This window comes from Limulus polyphemus, unplaced genomic scaffold, assembly GCF_000517525.1.
Source record: "Limulus polyphemus unplaced genomic scaffold, Limulus_polyphemus-2.1.2 Scaffold402, whole genome shotgun sequence".
NCBI lineage: Eukaryota > Metazoa > Arthropoda > Merostomata > Xiphosura > Limulidae > Limulus > Limulus polyphemus.
In genome coordinates, this window is record NW_013666012.1 from 15214 (window position 1) to 35953 (window position 20740).

The following is a 20740-nucleotide window of genomic DNA, read 5'->3' on the forward strand; positions in this document are numbered from 1 at the left end:
GGAAAGATGGAGAGTCCAGAAGAAAGACATCACTGGAGAAAGTGGAATGAGTGACCACAAAACCCTAATTTTGGTAAAGCACACCATTGCAATTCTGGCAATCTAAGGAATGTTAGAGATAGGCAGCAATCTCCTTCTGCTTTACTCATGTTAGTCTATGAGTATATGGTCTGGTACGAACATATTTATGATACAATATACCACGAGGAAGAACCTGCAAGCAGTCTTGTGGATCACCTCATCTCAACAGTGAACATGATAGACCTTATAGATATCACAGTGTAGATTTTGGATATCAGTATACCTGGACAGGCACCACTCCCACAGAGCAGGATCCATAACATGTGAAGAAGGTCCCTGAAAAAAAACAAAAACTTACCCATTTAGAGTTGTACCAGTGTAGGAGAATATGATATCCAGCTGAGCAGGAAACTGCCAGATAGTGCAAGTAGCATGACATCAAGGTATGAGGAGTAGTCCACACACCAGCCTGGATAATCTCCTCCAGAGAATGATGGAAATGAGCAGCCAAGGCCATTGGGAGGTGATAGATCATATGGGACGATACAAAGAACAACTGGTAAATTTCAGGAGAAATGGGGGAATAAGCAATACTGATAACCTGATGAACCCAACTGATAAGGGTGATAGGAGAATATCACGAGAAACGGACAGATTGTATTAGATAAACAAACGGGAGCTAGAGCCATGGAAGGGTGTTGTGCATTACATGTAACACTGTAAAGCATGGACTGGACACAGGAAACAATCCAGATCAGAGCAGGAGTAAATATGGAATATGGAAGGAAGGGAAATAACTGGAGAGGAAAACACACAGTAAAATGAATGAGAGATGACAAGGCCACCCTATAGTCCATAATGGCTGAAAAGAGCAGACCCATGTCATATAACCATATAAAAAGAGATATATGAAGAAGGGAAGGAGAGAATCCATGCTGGATAGACAAACAACAGACTATTCTCCATTTATGTTGATACATAGACACAGAGGAAACAACAGACAGTGTGAGAAAACAGGAATGCTACATGTGTGGGTAGTCCCAAATCCCCTCCTAAGGGACTGGACAAAAGCTACATGTGAAACTGGAGTGTGGGAATGAGGGATGAAGCACCACTGAGTAAGGTTGTTGAAGGAGGGACCGGGAGGGAGGGAGAGGTAACGGAGGTTGTTCCTGGAGAAGTGACAGGGATGGAAACCATGGCTGAGCCAGCCAGAAAGGAGCCACAAGAAGGGTCCAACATGGAGTAGATTGGATGAGAGAAATTACTCAGGATAGAAAACTGATAATAGGGTATGCACAAAGGAAAGGCCCTTCCGATCTTGGCTGAATACATCCACAGCTAAAGCAAAAAGATGTGGAACTGGGGATCAAAAGAGAGGAAACTAGGTATTCAAAAGAGAGGCAAATGCATCTAGTTGGGGAATATACAATTGGGAACATAGCCATTGGAATACCTGGGGATTGAGAGACCACTCCATGGGTAGAATCTTGCTGCAATGGGATAGACAATCTGCAACAAGATTGAGGGCACCCAGTAAATAAAAAGCCAGGAAACGAATTTGATGGCTGCGAGCCCAGAAGAGGAAATCTAGAATGCAGGAAGATAAGGACTGGGATCAAGTGCCCCCTTTACTGGTGATGTAAGAGACAACTGTTGAATTAACATAATGAATCACAACTGTCTTGTTCCGCAGAGATGACAGAAAATGATCCATGGCCCCATAAACTATAAGAAATACCGAAAGGTTGATGTGAAGATCTAATTCCTCCTAAGACCAAAGGCCTGAGATCTTCTGTGCAATGGAGCACACACCTCATCCTGATAAGAAGCCATCTGTGAAGATATGGCCACCTGGATGGGTAGAAAGAATAGTTACACCCACTGTTGTGTTGTCCCTGCCTAACCACTAGAGGAAGTTAGACTGAAGGGAATAAAGGAAAAAATATCTGTAAATCCAGATGGTCTTTGATGAGGTACCAATGAACTTGTAATACCCACTTCATGGAACACATGTGGGATATCCCAGAGGGATAAGCACCAAGTCTCCAAAAAAGAAGAACCTCTCCTATAAAGAGAGAAGGTGCTGATAGTGCCCTCTGAACTAAAAACTTCATGGATCACAGATGAATAGAAGGCTGGGCTCAACTGAGATGCGTGTCAAAAAATACTCCCAGATTAACAAGATATTGAGTGGGTTGGATAATATACTTCTCCACCTTGATGAACAAACACACCTAATCCCTTTCTCTGAATGAAAGTTGGGTGTGTGAGGAAGACTCTGCAAAAGATGGAGTCAGAAGGAGCCATTTATCCATAAAATGATGGAATTGATAAAAGTGATCCTCGTGGGCAAAACACAAAAAACTAAGTGAAGCCGGGGCAATAGGGATGTGAAGATAAGCATTGGACACATTGAAACTTATTATCCAACTCCCTGGAAGAAAGGCTCATCTAAGAGGCAGCTAGGATTCCATGGTGAATCAAGGCACATTGAGGATGTCATTCAGACAAGATGCCAATCCCCAGTCTTCTTGAGGATGACAAAAAGTCTGAAAAAGAACCCTGAAAGCACAGGAGAAACCTGTCTTATAGTGCCCTTGATGAGAAGCACTTGAACCTCTTCCGTGATATGCTGGCAGGAAACGGGATCTTAAGGGGGGGGAGGAATTGGGACAGGGGAAAAGGTGGGAGAGTCCTGACAAAATTCGAATGACCCAAGAGTTGGTGGTAAAGCTTTCCCACATTTCTGAGAAACAAGCGAGTCTGGCTCCCACAGGACCTGAATCCACAGGGTAGTCAACAGTAGTGTTGACATTGTACAGGGTATAGGTTAACAATGGTACAATGTGTAGATGTGGTCTAGGAAGGAGGAGGATGGGAAATGGGAACTGGAGAAGGAGGAGGTTGGGACAATGGAAAGATAGGGAAGTGTGCAATCTAGCAGACTCAACTCCAAAGTGTCTGGAAGCCCACCAAAGTCTGTAGATCTCAGAAAAGGGGGTTGACTGAAGATCTCGCAAGGAAGTCGAGGGGGGGGGGGCACAAAAGTGTCAAAAATGCATCCCAAACAAAGATACCCTGCAACATAGGAGCCAAGTGTGTAGGGAAAGGGCAGATGAAGACAATCTGGACAAGTTGGTGAGTAGGAGGATATGGGCTTCTGCCAAAAATCTCTCAAGAGAATGACAGAAAGACTTGGACAATAGATGAATGGATGACCAATAATGAAGAAGTGTTGCAAGGGAGAAGTGGAGGTGAGCTAATTATACTTGACAAAAATGCTCTGAAGTATAGGGGTCCAAACCCCAAGGGAAAGATGTGAATCCAATTGTTGTCCATCAAGAAAGAATCTGCTGAACAATGAAATGCAAGTGCATGAGCCACTGCAGTACATGGTGGGGTGGGGTGGCATACAAACCTCTGCATGCAATTGTTCTGCAAAATGTTTGGCATGGATCCCATATCAGGTGAAGGGAGGAAATCAAAAACCCAGAACTAGGTGCTGCAGTTAATAAGAAAGGGGATGGATCAATTGACATGGGTGACAAAGACAAAACACAACATACCTGTGATATCTAGTCTACAAATGGTGTCTGAGTTCTAGATGCTTCAACAGGCTGAGAACGTGCCTGCACAGCAAAGAAATGGGTGTAAGCTCTCCAAGTCTGCAGGTAATGACAGAATTGCTAGTAGATCAGGAGATCCTTCGGCCTGCTAAAAGAAGCCATCTCTCGACAAAACATAGCCAACACTTCCTCTGCCAATAACACTGCACCTGCAGCATCTGTCAAGGGCTGTTCAATGCTGGTACTGTTGGTAGCTATTGTAGTCATCATAGTAAATTGTGAATTCAAAAATATTGACTGACTACTAGCAATTGAGTGAGAAACAGAATTCACAATCAAATGAAGAAATCCAATTTGATAATGGATTATAAACAATACTTTGAAATGAAAAAATCAATAACTGAATATTTTCAAAATTCACTAAGAAAAAAAATGTTTGAAATCGAACACTAGATCTTAACACTGCCATGCCAGATTTAGAAGTGAAGATTGGGTTCCAATGCATAGAAAGAGTCAGCTGCGACAGAAGGGTTGTTGCATGCTAATGTGCATGCTTAAATGCAGCTGAACCACATGGTATACATGTGGAGTTAGGTGGCAGTTCAAGGCAGGTGGTGAGTGAAAATTTGCTTATTATAGAGCAGTCAACTTGAGAATAACTGTAATTGCAAGTGGAAGTAAGTAATCATATCGGAAAGCTGGCCACATTTTGTGTAGATACACACAGTAAGTTCAGAATTATAGTCAACATTCCTTCTTGAATACAGGGTCAGTCCAATGGACTGACCTCATGTACATTCAGTTAACAAATAAAACACCATAACCTAAGCTAACTTTAAAACTCGGTGCTTCAGTATAGATACAAGTTTTGAAGATGTAAAGGTTAGAGCCAAGTAGAAGCCATCTTTTCAAGTACAACTGATGCATGTGAAAAAAGCTTAAAAATCAAGTGCAATCAGTTATATGATACAATTAAACTTTCAAAAATACAGCTATTCTGATTTATGTGCCACAAATATAAGAACAAACTTCGTGTTTCTTATGGTGGATGTTGAATTAAATTTCAGCTTCATAACCACAAGAGCAAAGCTAACTTCATGATTCTAAATGAGGAAAGAGAATGATATTCAGAGATAATTTTTTGATTCAAAATATGAGGGTCACAGTTAACCTTTTGTATCTCACAAGGGATGCCAGACATAACTTCCCACTTCTAATTGTAAATAATTATAAATGTGTGGACAAGATTTAACTTCATGTTCTCACAGTGGGAATAACAGCTACATTTCAGCTTCTAGATAACAGATAAGATCAACTTCATGTTCTCACTATGGGACCAGTGCTAGATTCCCATTTCTAAATGAGAGGACGAGATCTAATTTCATGCTTTCACTATTGAAACAGGGTATTTTCCTATTTCAAATGTTGGATTACAGGTACTTTCTTTCTTCTGAGACATTTAACATTTTTCAAGTGGTTTTTACAAACTGTATCTCTGTTAAGCTGAACGTAGCATTTTCATGTTTTCTAAGTCGGACAATTTGGTGGTAAAGATGTTTGTGGTATAGTTATATCATTTAAGCTTTCAAATAGATATATACTATGTCAATTAGTAACATACCTTAAATCTAGTAATATAGGTGTGCCATTTGGCTTAATTATATAACATTCTTCAAGCAATTTGCCAAAAATCTCATTTTTGTGATATTTATCACCTATTATGAAAGCAATATTGATATTATGTTCATACTTTACAAACACCTCTCAGTATGTTAATTTTACACATTTTTTGTTCACATAAGTTCTGTCCTTTATACTATTTCATGGTGTGGCCACTGACTGTGACAACTAACATTGTTATCAGACAAAATCAAGTGAATTGGCAAAAAAGTTATGCTTTAATTTTCACGTGAAAGCAACTATATTGCAAGACAATTCCTGGTGAAGACATGGATCCATCATATACCTTAAGACAGAGGTCCTCAAATTTTTTTATCTTCTGGACTTCTTCACAAACCATAGACAATCTTGCACAACCCCATACTCAGAAAGTTCTATCTGCAGAAGCTGATCCTACAGTGTATAAAAGCAGCACCATCATAAACAAGTTAAGGGAATTTTTATGTAAAATATTATTTTCATTTAATCAAACATAGTGTTGTTACTTCTTTTTTTTTACATATGTAAACCTTAGTGGTCCCCTTCAGAAAACTCATGGACCCCTAAGGATCCACAAAATGCAGGTTGAGAATCACAGCTTGAGGTGAAGGAACCACATATCAATCAGTGCTTTGGTGGCTACAACTAACTTTCAACTAACTAATATACATTTTATTAATCATGTGATACTTAGCCCCTTAGTGACAATTACTTCTGAAGAAAAAAGACATCACCAATTTTTCCACTGAGGTGTGAAAAGTGTCATAAATTGGAACAATTCAATAAATCCTGAATCAAAAGTTCTCATAGCAACAACTTTTTAAATAATAAGATCTTCTGATGAAATGAAAGCAAATTAAATAGATCAGAACCCAAATGTAATAACTAAGGAAGTCAATCTTGTATATAATAACCGACTAGAAGACTTAATTAATAAACCATAAAACTGAAACCTTTAACAACTGCAATCCACTGAAGCTACTCAAGCTATTAACTTTCTGGTAATGAGGTCAGTCAAACTGACTGACCTCATAACCACTTTTGTACTCATTATAGGTTCCATGCTACTACTTTTAATACAATTTGTGTATCTTCACAAAAGTTGACAGATTTTCAGAAAACATTACAAGTCTTTTGTATACAAAAAATCAGATTTTTTAATGAAATATTTTTACTAAAGATTTGTCCATGAATATATATAGTATTTTTCTATACTAGTCCGAGGGCTAAGTGATTTCCACGTTAAGACTGAAAATACTTTTCTTTGTCTCAAAAATCTCAAATTTTATTTGCATAATCTCTAAAACTTTCTAAATAAATTTCAAACCCGCTTTTTTTAGTAAAACTTTATATTTTATCTGTTATTGTTCCCTAGCCTTATACAAGGTTGGCGAATGTGACTGATCTTGTAACCCCCTCCCCCCAAAAGATAAAAATAAATCTAAATTACCCTTTCTGTCATTTTAAAATGACTTAAAATTGTAATATGAAACTACAGTTATTCATCCTAAATAGTTTTAAACTCATAACAGTATAAATGTATTTATACTTAAATTTTGTTGTTTTATTGCCCAGTGAACACTGTCTAAATACTATTCATGCCATTATAAGTTGTAAATCACTTAGCAAACATGCAGCTCATGTTATGCTATCAAATTACGTTATGCATAAGCTGCCTGTGAATGTACCTTGCAAAAGTATTATCATACTATTATTATTTCACCTAATCTAACCTTAACTAACATAAAAAAAAATTCATATTTTGACATTTTAATTACTTTTATAATAAATACACACAGAAAAAAAAAAGAAAAAATGTACTTACCTGGTTCTAAACTCTACTTTTTATATACTAATGGTAGTACTGCACTAAATAATTTTTTAATTAATTGAATAATGCACCAAATAACAGAGAATAATGATGAGCAAAAAGCAGATAATGTCCCATAACTATTATAATTTCATTGGCTTTCTAATTATGCAAAAAGAGCTGTTAAAACTTCATCTAAGCTCATCAATGTGTTTCCCGTGAGAATCAAACTTGAACTGAAAGCGAAATTGACAATTCTCTTTACAGAAAACAATGTAATATAATATGTCATTTGATAGATGAAAATATTGGTTTTCTATTAGTTATAAATACTATAGCCTTGAGCGTCAAAGAGAACTATTGGCAATTTCTGAAAGAGAGGATGTGACAGGTGAGCATAGCAAAATTAATCTGGTTGTCTATTTCATAGCTTTGTAACCAAATAAAATTGAAGGCTATGAAAATTATGCTTTGCCTGAGTGATGACAATATTATAATGAGTAATTTATATAAAATTTTGTAGTTCTTGGAGGGGTGGTAAATAAATTACAGAAGAGGGGATGCTTAGAGAGCAAATGTTACAATTCTCATACTAGGAGAAATTCTAGATTTGTTTTAAATATTGCCTTATAAAAGAAAGAACTTAAAACTTATATACTATTAAAATATGAATTATTAGCTACGTTTTTAACCTATATTTATTGGTATACCATGAAAAGAAAGTAGTTTAATTAAATTTTAAATGTAACTCACTAAAACCTTGTGACATGCACATAAAAAGATGCCCATGGAGAGAGGGTTAACAACCGTTTCACTCTTAATCTTAGTATCTCACAAGGTTTGGCCGGATTAGTAATGTCAATTTTTAAAACTTAATCAAAAAGATTATTAGAAATATTATAACCTGTAAGATTTAGTGAAATTAACTATAAAAAGTAACATCATTAGTTGCAAAATATATAGTTATTTTTTCTCCTGAGATCTACATAGGTTACCAAAAATGTTTGTTTGTTTTATTGAATTTCATGCAAAACTACTGGAGGGCTATCTGCACTAGCTGTCCCTAATTTAGCAGTGCAAGACTAGAGGGAAGGCAGCTAGTCAACACCACCTACCATCAACTTTTGGACTATCCTTTGGAAACAAATAATGGGATTGACTGTTACATCATAATGCATCCACAGCTGAAAGGTCAAGCATGTTTGGTGATGATATTCAAACCCACAACCCACCAACAAATGAAAGGTGAACATATATATAAGTGTTCCTGTATTCATACTAATTCACACCCAATAGCAAAAACTAATAGAAGTTACAAAGAGGATGGGGGTTAAAAATTAGACTATGACACACTAGCCCACAAATCCTGGGGATTATACCAATGTATAATTGGTCATTGAATCTTAATTGGAACATTTTATAATGAATCTTAAAATACTAATTTTTATGTTTTGTTATGACTACTGCAGATTGCAAAACATCTTTAATATAATTAAATTGTAATGCTTTATAAAACTGGTACTTGCTGTGTTATTTGGTCAAATGACAGTGGATCTTTACATTTACTGGTATTATTATTATTATTAAGGAAATTGTATGACTGAAGAGCTTCACTCTATCTAAAATTATAACTTCTAATCAGTTATCAAAACAAAGAAGACACTGTGACCTGAAAAGGATATGTCAATGTGTCGAAACTAATTTCATTTACTGTAGTTTTTCACTAACTATTTAATTGCAAGGATGAACTTTCAATTAACTTTGAACTTTTGTCCTTTAACTCATGTTGTAATGATCAAAATTACAGACCAATTAATATATAAATTGATTATTTCATGAAATATTTATGTAGATATTGCATACAAGCATTTATAATTGAAATGATTAGAAAAATTAAGTACAAACTAGCCATTTCATGAAATATTGAAGCAACATTTGTACAAATCAGATTCCAATAGGGCAAATTATTGACCAATTATATTCAAATTGAGTCTTTTAAAAGGTATATATGGAATATTATCTATGCATGAACATCTACCTATCCTACAACACTTGTTTTTCATTTCTAAAGCAAATTTGTTACATTTTTTGCTAATAAAGGGACATTATGGTAACGTAATGACAGTAAGACTCGAGTTTGTTGCAATATTTCTCTTTTTTTATTTTATGAAATCTGAGGAACAGAAGCTTTTGACTTGCACTTAAATGTAAAGATGTCTTACAATGTCCCAAAATTTAACTGAAATGAATCACTTTAAAGTTTTTAATAGCAAGCATTATTACTTAAAAATATATGCTAAACATTGTTATAAAATGAATGAAATACTTTATGAGATCTATATATTCGGTATTTTAATACATGACCAGATTCAATGCACAAGGATAATATAACTTATGAGGCTGAAAATAATTTTTGAATCTGCAACATTTAATACATTTATAATGTTTTCGTTTGTAATAAAAAGTGCTTAATTACAAAATAATTTTGAAAATTTTGCGAAGTATCTGCTCCCCCAAAATCATTCTTGTTAGTGTCCAATTTAAATTCCATCTAAACAGTTTCACAAATAAAAATATGTTTGACAAAAGAAATGTCTATTCTATGTAATTCTACACAAATAGGCAAAAAGTGCACCCCATTATAACAGATGGCTAAATATTTAAAGCCTATCACTGTGGTGATAATTTCTGAACATCTACCATTGCACCTTAAAGAGTTTGTGCATTTCCTAGGTGTTTGGGACCTTCAGCTTTAAAAGGTATTTTGATATTTGAGGGTTTTTTTTTTTAATCAATCAGCCAGCTAAAATGAAACAAGCCTCAAATACTTATTTTGGTTTAACACAAACATCAAAGCGGACAAGACAATCTTGGATCAAACCTACTATCACTAGTATTTTTATTTCCAGCCCCAGTACCCCACTTCAACATTTTTCTCACCAAGTTGGTACAAAATGGGTGGATGGCCAGTCTGACAATAGAAATGATAGAAATCCATTAAATCACGCCTAATTTGAGTATCACTCTTATAATACATTCATGATCTCAAAGTACAGAGAAAAATTATTTTAATTTTTTATGTGGCAACAGTATGCAAAACATGGACCCTCAGAATCATAGTCTGGAACCTTAACCACTACATCATGCCTGGCTCACCACAAAATAATGAAAAATTCCAATTTAAGGTTTTTTTATATTAAAAAGGTGAAAAAAGAAGCATATCTGCTAGGAACAGCTTGAAGGTAATTGTGGCTTTAAAATTCTCAAAAAAATGATTGTGAACTAGAAATACAAATGACAAAAATAGCTATTACTATCTAAAACAATTAATCTTGATGATCTTATGAAATCTGTTATGGTTAGAGAAAGTGACTTCTAGCTTTTCATTGGTGTATAGTAAGAGATAACTTCAATTATTCAAACTTCCCAGTTTGCCCTTGAAAAAGAAAGGTCCACCTTTTGAAAGAGCTCAGATTACAGGGTATCATATCTTTGTATTAAATTGATTTTATGAACCTATGTGTTTCTAAACATCATGTATAAAATTATTGAAAACCTCACACTCAGAAAAGTTATGTACACACGAAAAGAAAAACACTTTGAAAATTAAGTTTTGAAAAAAGGGAGAATTCATTTTTTACACATGACAAGGTTTGTAGTTTTTAACACAAAAAATTGAAGTGCTCTTGCATAAAATAGAATTTTTGTTATCTCATAAAATTGATAAGAGTGCATTTCCACTTTCACGACTTTCTGCAAACAGTATAGATAAACTAATGACATTGGTGAAAACATAAATAGTTGTTTTTAAATGTCAGAATTACTAAAATTATGTTTGGAAAGAAATAATAGTACTAGAGAACTGTGACAATAGAGCAAGAAGTACTCTTTTTAGCTTCTTTAACTGTTTTTTTTTTTATGAAATTAATTTAATAATAGTAACCTAGCAATATGCTATTTCACTTTACTTCACTATGTAGAACAAGTAGGTCTTCTAGAGCTACTAAGTTTTACTTCTTTTGATTAGTTTCAACATAAAACTTGAGTGTAATTTATTTCTTATGTACATATAACCAAGAATAGTTTTTTATAGAAACTTGGTACATTGCAATTTTTGTTATCATGAAAGATGGATGTCTTTCCAGTTTTGATTTAGAGAAGTGCTTATGAATTTTATGAAATTGTGGTTTCCAAATATCAGTCATTTATCTTAACCATCCTGCTTTATTTTAACTTTTCTTCCACTTTTCAAATGATCTGGTAGAATTTCAGATTTCTCTCTTGGCATCTTTTTATGTTATAAACTATGACAAACATTTCACACCAGTATTAACTTCACACCATAATAATATAATAAAGACACCATTGTCAAACTATTACCTGCTATAAACCATGCAAAAAGGAAACAGTTTAAAATGGTATCTCGAGGATTCTGTTTAAGCTGGTCTTCTTCATCAGTCCTTCTACACCTTGACCAGAAATTCAGGATGTTCTTCAAAACCCCAAACACACCAGCCACAATAAGGTATATCGGAATTTTATTTTCTGCTGGACAGGCATCAATATAAGATGATCCTAAAAATTGTAAAGCAAAAACTAAAACAATCATCTTATTATGTTAGCATGTAATAATAATTCTTGTTAACATGAAACCCCAATTTCTGGTGAGAAGCTTACAAGGTCTTAGTGCATCCGGTGATACAGTACAACCAATGACCTTAAACAAATGAATGTGTGACACACCAGAACATACAGAACTGTGGTTCAACATTTTAAAATGTCCATTAGAATAAGGTGACAATGTGATAAGTTTGATTAACATAAGAATGATGATTTGGCTTAATTTTTTTTTCTAGGAAAGCTCATCTTCTTGTAAAGTACTTTATATATATACACACATCATTAAAGCAAATTTAGACCTTGGGAATAAATGCCAGGTGTTTGTGTATTAAAACTGATGTTCTTATAACTACATAAGTTCCCATCCTCCCTCCTCAGTGTTTGTGTATAAAACCAATGTTCTTATGGCTAAAAACAATCCTATTCCATATCTCTGTATAAAAAATAACCTTCCCTCTTTCCATATTGCACATTTCATTAGGATTTAAGTTACAGAGTCTAAACTAGAGATCACTAAGAATGCTATTTGTATCAGTCAGATGTATTTGTTTTGATTATTTTGAAACATTTATCTTTTGGACAACTTACAAATAAAACACTTATTAGCATATAATAATCACCTTTAAACACAGTAAGTATTTCACTATACATATCTCATTTATAAAGAAAGATGAAATAACTTCTTTTATACTTAATATTAGGTATTTTAAATATACACTATATTAAACAACGTCTTTCTAATCTTTATTTGTATTCTTTCTATACCTGTCCACAGCTGTCCCTAATTTTGAAATGAGGGAAGACAGTTAGTCAACAACTTCCATTATTAATTCTTGTCTAATTGAATAGTGGGATTTGATCATCATTTTTGTGTGGAGCATATTTTTGTAGCAATGTGCCACAAAACATAAATCCTTTGATTTATAGTCCGAGCATGCTAACCAATAAGATTAAACTAACTTTTTAATAGGTAAATAATTACATCATAGCATTATCATAAAAACAAAAGCTGACTCCTTTGGCTCTACTTACTATGCACATTGTAGTTATTGTAAAAGTCTCTACATTGGCAACTTCCTATACATTGAAAAGGATCATTAACTCCACATTTTACACTTACAAAGGTATGCTAAGTAACAGTCACTTAGTTGTTCATCAAACGAAGAAATGTTATTTGTTACAACATTCAAGAAGTTTTGTTACTAAAAGAATACATGTAGTACCAAAAAACTTGGGAATATATCAACAAATATATTTAATGAACTTTCTTCTCTTTATATTTTGATTACATTTTTTCAGTTACGCCACAGTTAACTGAGGTAACCTAATGTATGGTTGTAATACTACCTCAATTTTGAATTTTTTAAAAATCTAAAATGTAGTTATATAACTCCTTCACAACATTTCTATAATTTCACAAACTGATATATAAGCAAATGTCTAATGGAACCAGAACCATCATTTTGTGTTAACCTTTTGAAACACAAAATATAATCTTATCGTGTTGTTTATCCAAAACAAAAAATCCTAATAATGCTTTCTTAAACACCAATTTATGTTTAATACAAGACAAAAATTGCATTTACATATGCATATTTACTACTACAATTCCTCTTAACCTTTTTTCTTTTAAGTTGTTCACAATATTTTATATAAAAAATATTAGAAGCTTACCGATGATGATCATTGAGAATGGAATTACTACAGTAATTCCAATAACCACTGAGCATCCAACTAGAAGTAAAAAAAAGCATAAAAAACTGTGAAAAACATTTCATGTCTTATAATTGTACATAATACTATGAGATCTATAAAAAAGTAACTCCCACATTTGGTAAATGTACAATTAATTAATCATTATCACCTTTCATTCCACTGGTTTTAAGTGCACAAAACTTCACATGTATAATGCCTAAATACAATAGGTATAGGTGTATAAAATTATTAATAACACATCAAATGCCTAAATTAAAAGAATATAATTAGTTTTAAGTACATTTTCATTATACTTATTTCACTACACCATAAATTAAATAATAATGACTGTGTGATGTGACAAGGTTTTACAAGTATTCATTGTAACATGTTTTACAGTGAAAGAAATCAATCAAAATGTGAAATGCAACCTTTAATTTTTACCATTTAAAATTGGTTGAAATTCGCTACAGTAAGATTATAAAAAAATGTTTTACACACACTGCTTCAGGATATACATATATATAAATATATAAATAAAGGGTTTTTGAAAATAAATGTTTCCTAGCAAAGTCTGCAACACAAGGTAGTATTTATAGGATTAAATTATTGTATTGAATGTTTACATTCACCAGTTTCAGAACTAAAATTATGACAGCTTTTAGTAGCTTTCACACAACTCTTGGAAACCTGTTAATGATTAAATGATGTTTTTAAAAGCACTTTCAATCATATGTATTGTATTGAAGTTCAGTTTAACCAGTGGAATCTTGTTTTAATATTCTCATGGAGAAACTTGTTTTCAGTTTAAATTGTAAAACTTAATTTGATACAAAAACACAATCTGTTGATCATATCACATGAAACTGTGAAGCTTCTGTAAAGTTGCTTCCTGCTAAATATGTCTGTGAGGAATAGGTGTATACAGCGAAATTTCAAATGTCACTTTTTAAATCATAATAAAATTAATTATACATGTATGTATTAATAAAAATGAAGATCATTTTATGTTCTGAAATATCAGTACTATATTGAACATGTGTTTAAGTTATATTCAATGGATATTAACTTCCATTACAGAAACTTTGCATACACTGGTCAATTGTTTTGTTTGTTTGTAGTTAAGCACAAAGCTACACAACAGGCTATTTGTGCTGTGTCCACCACGAGTATTGAAACCCAGTTTTTAGCATTATAAGTCTACACACATAACACTGAGCCACTGGAAGGCTGTACTGATTGAAGACACTTATCATGATCAGATCAAGTTTCTCTGAGAACATACTATGATGACAAAACCTTGTCGAAACGTTGTACATTTGCTGTCATGTTAAACTTATATTAAAGTTTTTCTTCATTACCCATTTAAGCCGTCTCCAGCCATTATTAGTCTCAAAGTGGGTTCCTCGTCATCGAATTTGAATACTAAGGTTTACATGGGATGAATTATCTTTACAATCTCCATACTGTTGTATGGCACTTTTATATTCATTTCTTAGGTTTCATTAAAATATCTTATTTGTATCTTTTGTACATGTATACTTAAACCTCTTTCATTTGCTTTATTTGTTTCATTTTAGAACCGTATGTCTACAACAATTTGGGTACAGTACTTGCTTTGTATAAACACTTATAATTAGTACAGAATCAACAGTTTACCACTGGTTTACACTCACGTGACTTTATTTAACTTTTTTTATTAATAATTACTCAAACTTGAAATATTCAATGAATACTTTTTATATTTTGTGAAAAACTAATTAAATAATTTTACATCATTTTATAATTTCTTTTTATAAGACTATTTCTTAGATGTAAAATGTATGAATTAAACATGCTACACACAATTCTGCTAATCACAGGTATCTTGTATATTGTTAGATTAACTTAAGTGACTAACTAAGCATTTGCACTTAAAATATGTTACAAAGAAAATTCAAGGGATAATTTTGTTTTCGTGACAAAGCCTATTCTTTTCCTTCAAACTCTAATATTATTAAAATCAGACAAAAGGAAAGCAAATAATATAACCCATTAAATTTCTAACAAATTTGGCTTTATTTATTGAAATCAAATATTACAAATCCTAATAACTCAAAAATAAATATGTTTCAGAGTAAAACTACTCAATTAGTGTAGTAACTGATTCATATTGGTCAAGTTTCTTATTTTTGTTTTACTGATAAGTTGTTGTTACATGTCACAAATCCAAGAAACTCTTTAACAGCACAGATTCTTTCGGGAATTAGTGTTTTGTGGTTTCACTCCTAATGGATAAAACTTTAGTCTGCTACTTTTAATATCTTAGAAGTCGAGTTCAACTACTAAGTTCTGCTTTTCTAACTTTCAGTTACTTTTCTGAACAATGAAATATGTTTGGAAGCTTAGCCCAAGACAAAACTTGTATCTTATTTGATTAAATGAGAACAAATGAATATAAAAAACATTTTTGACCCATTGAACAAGTTTGTTTTATGTAAAACACGTTTTAGCTAAAATTGATTATTCAGATGCCCGAACAAAATATTAAAATAATTATTATCTCATTTTTTGCTTAACTGTAAACTTCTGGAGAAAACAGATGTTACAAGATGCTGCATACAGTAATTTACTCAAACCTGTTTATAATATTGTGTTACATTTGAAGGCATCTAGAAAATTTAAAATAAGAAAACTCTCCAGCTTACGTGTTCCTAGTATCAGCACTATGACCTTTCGAATAAAGTCCAAAACTCCATTTGAGTTCTTCCTTGCTTCTCGAACTTGACCAAACAAAGACTGGTAGGTAGGTGGAGGAGCTACATTTTACAAGAAACATATAACTACTCAGTTTAATTGTTTTACATAACATGTCGTTACATTACTGGTACAAAATGTTTGAAACACGTACTGCAATGCTGCAATGTTGTGTCAATTCGATGATATTTGTTTTTCAGTGTTCATTAAAATAGCAGACCTGATACAATGAAGTACTGTCACATTTTCTTATCCAACAGCCAAATTTTAAGAGGTAATTCCAGAAGACCAAATGGATATGGACTATTTGATTTCACAAAATTGTTACATCTTCCTGCTCTGGAATGCATTCTGCTTGTTCACTTGAACAGTCTGGTCTGCTTGATGAGCAGTTACAAACTGTTCTAACATGGCAGCAACCTACAGGTAACACAGTTGATCTATGTTCTAATATTAAAAATAAATGATAAACTGTAATTACAATACTAGAAAATACAAGTCTGGATGGTAATGATTATTATTATTCAATAAAAAAGCACATCTTCACGTTGATTTAACCAATGTAAACACTGTCTGAAACTTTGTAATATAAAAATTTCATCGGAAAGCACACAAAAATCATCCTCAAATTACTCTCAGCTATAAATTCAGAACAGAAGTTGAACAAACTGATTTCAGAATTAGACAAAATTGTTCTTGTTCAACTTCATGAATTCCACCTTTAGTGTGGCATCTGTCTTTTTTTCATTAAAATATTTTTATCACCAAGTAACCTTTTTATTTGCTGTTTTTGACAAACTTTTGAAAGGTTGGTTATTAAGGATTTTACTTTTGGTTGTCAAGATATGAATCAAAGTTGTGGTCACCAGAAATATTAATATAACCAATCAAAGGATTTTGTTTTTCATCCTAAAGAATCAAACTTTAAAGTCTATAGAGTCTGAAAGTTATATCCACAGTAATTTTTGTTTTACCCATAACAAAGGCTATACGTCTCAGGAAGTTGATGTTAATGAATGTGAAAATTAAGTCTAGGCATAAGGTTTAATGGTGATAATATATTTCGAAGAAAAAATTAACTTTACTTTGGGAAATACAAGCAGGCCTAATAGGGACATGCAGAAGGTTTTTTTAGGGCAATGTACAATATGTACCTACTGCTCAATGAACAAATAAAAGATTTGAGCCCTATATTTAATGGATTTATTCAGTTTAAAAGTGACTTTTAACCAATTACTCTTCTATATAGTTTAGGTTTGACAGTATATGTAATAAAGTTTACTCTTTATTTACTCTTCTTCAAGATGTCTCATCAGTAAACTTTACAGCTTCATAAAAAACTTCATAGTGTCACCATCAAGGTGCTTTACCATTAGGGTTGACAACTTCATCATAAGAGGGTGGTGGGCCTGACCCTCTTCCTTGATGAATAGGCACAGTTCCTGGTACTTGGGAGTATGGGGGTGGTGAAGCATTAAGGCTGTTTTGGTCATCTATCTGAAATGATGAAAGACCACATCAACCTTTATTTTTTCTTACAGAAAACACTGCTAAGATCATTATATCCATACAGTATTTGACTATCATCTCCAACATTAGAACACTATGTTGGTTCTTTTCACCGATGGATTTGTTAAAATATCAATAAAAATATGTCTGAAAACAGATAACCAAGTAACCAAGATTTACCTTTTAAGAAACAAAGTTCTTTAATTGAAGAAAAAAATATTTTCCAATGCAAAATAAGGCAGATATAAATACCATTATTGTTAACTAAATAATTGTCATACTCAAAACTTTTGTTGTTGTACGTGCTTAAGCAAAGATTCCTAAGCCAAAAACAAAAGATATGCAGATATCTTATAAGGTATTCAGATAATATAACAACGTGTAAACTCAATTAGTGAATGTTATGATATTGCAGAAATTAAATAATTTACTACAGTGTATATTAAAAAAAAAGGAAAGTACTGGAAAAAAACAAACATAAAAATCAAGCTGTGGCTTGATATACTGATATGTTTCATTTTATGTAAAGTCATACTGAAGCCAGTTAAAAGAACTAGCATAAACTACATAATGTTGCTTTTCTGCATTACATACACAAGTTTTTGCTGCACTGAAAAGTTCTCAGTAATTTAATGTATTAAATATTAAGGGTTTGGTCAAGATAAACATTGCAAACAGTGGCAATTCAAATCTGGTCACTCAGCTACCAGTAGGAGGTTTATGATTTCGAATATCAAATGTCGGGGTTTGATCAGATAAACAAACAGTGAAAATTCAAATCTGGTCAATCAAATATCATTAGGAGTTAATACTACTAAAAAATGAAAATGTTAACAAAATATTTTATCTAAATTATCTAATTTTCTTCTTGATTCTGATAAAAATTACTGACAGGTAATCTTAATAGCCAATGAATGTTTCCAGTAATAAACATATCTTAAATTGGGATGTGGGAAATAAACACTACTGAATCCTAATATGTGGCCTGACTCAAATTTTAATTATCCTCCATTAAAATGACAAGTTAAGGTTTTTCAGGATTTAGTTTTATTCATATGATGTAGAGTCCTATGCTTAATGTATCAGTCTTAGAGCTTCTTTTGTTCAAATGATTTTGGCAGTAGTAAAAATTAAAAAATATATTTCTTATCCACTTAACAATTTTGTTTTACCATGTCAAACATTTAAATAATGCCTTTTTACACATGTAAGATAGTATGAATTATTTGTGAATTAGATATGTATATAGTAATCTAATTATTTAAATACACCATCATGGCAGTACTTCAACACAAATATTATTTAGTTTATTGTGTTGTTAATATACCTTAAAATTATATAATTCTGTGAGAGTTTTGTAGTTCCCACTGAAAACATATATAACTTACTTGCAAATGTCCCAACTTTTAACAAAATTAGAAAACATATAAAAAAGTGGCCACACCTATCAATATTCTCAAATGACAGAAACTGAAACAACAGACATGCATTCACACCATATTGTCAATTTGAAAGAATGTAGCTGGGTTGTGTACCATCCTCTCCCAGAATATACAGCAATTTAATCAGCAAATGTAGCTTAAATGTATATAATTATATAACACCTACAATGGTGCACTGCATTTTTTTAACTGCTTTATACATTCATTTCATTTTACCATCAACATTTTTGATGGATGAAAAATGGCGGACATAAGGTTCCTAATATTTACAATAATATTCAGGTAAATTTTGATATGGATTCACCTACCATTATAGCAGTTCTGCTTTTTTCTTCATCTTGAAAGTGCAGGCTAGAATCCTGAATATTAAAAAATTATGCAATATTTGAAATATCACATTGAAATTACAAAATAAGTATAGCTACTTAACATTTTCCGAACCATTAACTATTCAAAACCATCAGTGCTCAAAATTATTTAACTCAACATTTATTGTACACAAAATAAAGGCCTCTGCAATAAACTTTAAGAATATGAGTCAAATGTTCTAAATAAATAATATATACCAGATGCTCAGCACATTTTTTTTTATTCAGTAATGCTATCACTTCAGATGATGTACTGAAACAATTCTTTTGAAGAAACTGTTATTTAAACAAAATTCAGTTTATTACTATCAAGCCTTTTCTTGATATGTTTTAAGTTCTATGAAGAAGCAGTAAATAATTGAGATATTTGTGCCCCCTAGTCCTACTATTCTCACTGTTAAATATGAAAAAAATATTGCATCAACACTATCAATTCCCTTTACAATCTTAAACACCTTAATCAGATCCCCCCTAACTCTTCTTTTTTTGAAGAGAAAACAGTTTGAGAGATTTCAGCCTCTCCTTGTATGAAAACCCCTCCATCCCAGGCACCATTCTCTGAACCCTTTCAAACAATTCAATGTCTTTCCAAGGTAAGGAGCCAAGACTGAACACAATATTCCAAATGTGGTCTAACCAGTGAGCTGTACAATGAAATCATAACATCCTTAAACTTGTATTCACTACTTCTGTAGATTTAACCTAAAATCCTATTTACCCTACCACTAGCAACAGCACACTGCTTGGATGGCTTTAGAGACTGACTATTACACTAAGATCCCTTTCCTTCATAACACTGTTAAGGTTTTTCCCATCCAAGATATACTTATAATTCATATAATGATAACCCACATGCATTATCTTGCATTTATTATAATCAAAACTCACTAAATGATCTAAATTCTTTTGTAAATCAGCAGTATCCTCTTCACAGCTAGCAACAATAAGACCTTAATATGATCTGCAAATTTAAGTCAATTATTGACCATTCCTTCATCTATGTCATTGATGTAAATCAAAAAAGAGCAAAGGTCCTAAGACTGAACCCTGAGGTACCCCACTTGTGACATTAATCTAGTTTGACTGAACTCCATTTGTAACAACCCTCTGCTTTCTTCCACCCAGCTACTCTTTTACCCAATTTGCTAACTTATACCCCACACCTATAGAGATAATTCTTTTTACAAGCCTTTAACGTGGCACTTTGTCAAATGCTTTCTGAAAATCCAGATACACTAAATCTGCATCCTTACCCTCATCTACATAAGCAGTAACCTTTACAAAGAATGTCAAAAGATTTGTAAGGCAAGA

At 32.6% G+C, this 20740-nt stretch overlaps 1 protein-coding gene across 5 annotated transcripts in view; it reads right to left on the bottom strand.

Annotated features, from left to right (window-relative positions):
- LOC111085458 overlaps window positions 1–20740 on the bottom strand; it is a 43188-nt gene that overhangs the window by 8946 nt on the left and 13502 nt on the right. For all 5 annotated transcript variants that reach the window (XM_022384110.1, XM_022384111.1, XM_022384114.1 and 2 more), the window contains 5 exons: window positions 19370–19420; window positions 17481–17607; window positions 16062–16172; window positions 13354–13413; window positions 11440–11634 (listed from right to left, as the gene is read on the bottom strand). In XM_022384110.1, coding sequence (XP_022239818.1) covers window positions 11440–11634; window positions 13354–13413; window positions 16062–16172; window positions 17481–17607; window positions 19370–19420 — 544 coding nt within the window. The remainder of the gene's footprint in view (window positions 1–11439; window positions 11635–13353; window positions 13414–16061; window positions 16173–17480; window positions 17608–19369; window positions 19421–20740) is intronic.